General features: G+C 41.8%; 1 protein-coding gene across 1 annotated transcript in view; it reads left to right on the forward strand.

Annotated features, from left to right (window-relative positions):
• LOC109474251 (proline-rich transmembrane protein 1-like) overlaps positions 1 to 582 on the forward strand; it is a 6096-nt gene extending 5514 nt beyond the window's left edge. The window contains exon 4 of the mRNA XM_019774524.1: positions 325 to 582. Coding sequence (XP_019630083.1) covers positions 325 to 501 — 177 coding nt within the window. The 3' untranslated portion in view covers positions 502 to 582. The remainder of the gene's footprint in view (positions 1 to 324) is intronic.
• The last annotated feature ends 1072 nt before the right edge of the window (positions 583 to 1654 follow it).

The following is a 1654-nucleotide window of genomic DNA, read 5'->3' on the forward strand; positions in this document are numbered from 1 at the left end:
AGCTATAATAGGTTTGGTAACCAGGCTAGCGCCACGGGCGGCCCGAAACACTTCCGCCCCTGTGTCTAAAGACGAACCGTTTTCTGTGGCGAAACGTTTCGTACCGTTTCGAAACGGTATACCGTTTCTAGTCTAAATCGGGCCTAACACCAGGAAGGACCCTACTCTTTTTGATAAGTGTGGTGGGTTTGTTTACATACTTGAGGTGTGGCTCACCTTAAACACGATTATGATGAAACTTCTGCAGTCTTGTACAGTTCTAATATGTACAGAAATTCAGAGCTTTGTTTACCTACATGTACCTGTACTTTGTATCACTGACAGACCCGTGACCTGATCGCCCGTGGGGACATCACCCACGCCAACGAGACATCCCGCAAGGCGCGCATGTTCTCCATCCTGACCCTGTGTATTGGGCTGTTCCTGGTGCTGGGAGTCATCGTGTACATGATAGTCCTGTTCACAGTCCTGCTGCCCCGCTGGGTGCACGATGGGCCGTGATTCAGTCTCCACTAGGTCATGGTGATTTTATTATATGAATGACATCCTTTGGGAACCCCAAAACTGATGCGAGCGTGGGAATAAATAACTTGCCTTCATCATGAAATCTACGTGGTCATGAAGGTTTAACAAATAACTAACTACACAAGAGTATGGTAAATAATCAATTACTACTTTTCATTTTCAATTCTTCTTTTGCTCTGGAATCGATTTTGGCATTCCAGAACATAAGTTAGTATTGTTTTCCAATATTTTTTTTGCAATTTATGGCATATATTTGCTCATTTTGTAGCCGCTTCGTACAACTTACAGTATGGTCAAGAACATTTTATTTCTTGCACACAAAGATGCACACAAGGATGTCATCCATATATTAAAAACAAATCAACGTGCCCTAAACAACGTAGCAGTGTTCTAGCCAGCCTGATTTTTTCCCCGTCATCTAAACTTTTATAGAACAATCCTGTTCACAATGCTAGGAAAAATTTTCAATCTATACCCTGTGAAACACTATTTTGAGGGCTAAAATTTTGCTAGTACATCCAATGACACCTCTTTCCATGTCTTAACTTTAATAATACGCCATATTTTGTCCATCAAAGATTGCAAAATTCCTGTCCGTATTTGAGAGGAAAAATCCTGTCTAGTGGTAGAAGGACAGACGCTGGCTAGAACACTGCAACGCGGATTAAAGTCAGCCAAATAGAGGGAATAATTAACCACCGTAGAGTTCATTTGCTCTGGAGGGGGAAAGTAAACCTCCTGCGGACTAGTACTGACTCTCCTGGTCAGTTATTTCTCTTTTTGGCTGAACTCTACGATCAGTACCTCTGTCAGTAGGAAGGTGCGGTGGAGGCTACAGGATTCTTATATTCCATGGATGATCTAATGAATTGGTTCTCTGGTTAGAAAATAAACTATGGAGGACGGCATCCTGGCTAATTCTGAGGGAAAAGCCAGACAAATGGTTTGTATTTGTTTGTGTGTGAATACATAACTGTACAGCTCTCTGGATTGATTTTGATGTTCTGTAATCAGAAATGTTGAGAACCAAATAAATACATCTGTATCTGTATCTGAATATATCCAGTATAACCGCCCTTCGGCGTAACACACCAGCTAGATAGGGCATGTCTTCTTTTGGTTACATTGA

This window comes from Branchiostoma belcheri, unplaced genomic scaffold, assembly GCF_001625305.1.
Source record: "Branchiostoma belcheri isolate BF01 breed outbred unplaced genomic scaffold, Haploidv18h27 scaffold101, whole genome shotgun sequence".
Lineage (NCBI taxonomy): Eukaryota > Metazoa > Chordata > Leptocardii > Amphioxiformes > Branchiostomatidae > Branchiostoma > Branchiostoma belcheri.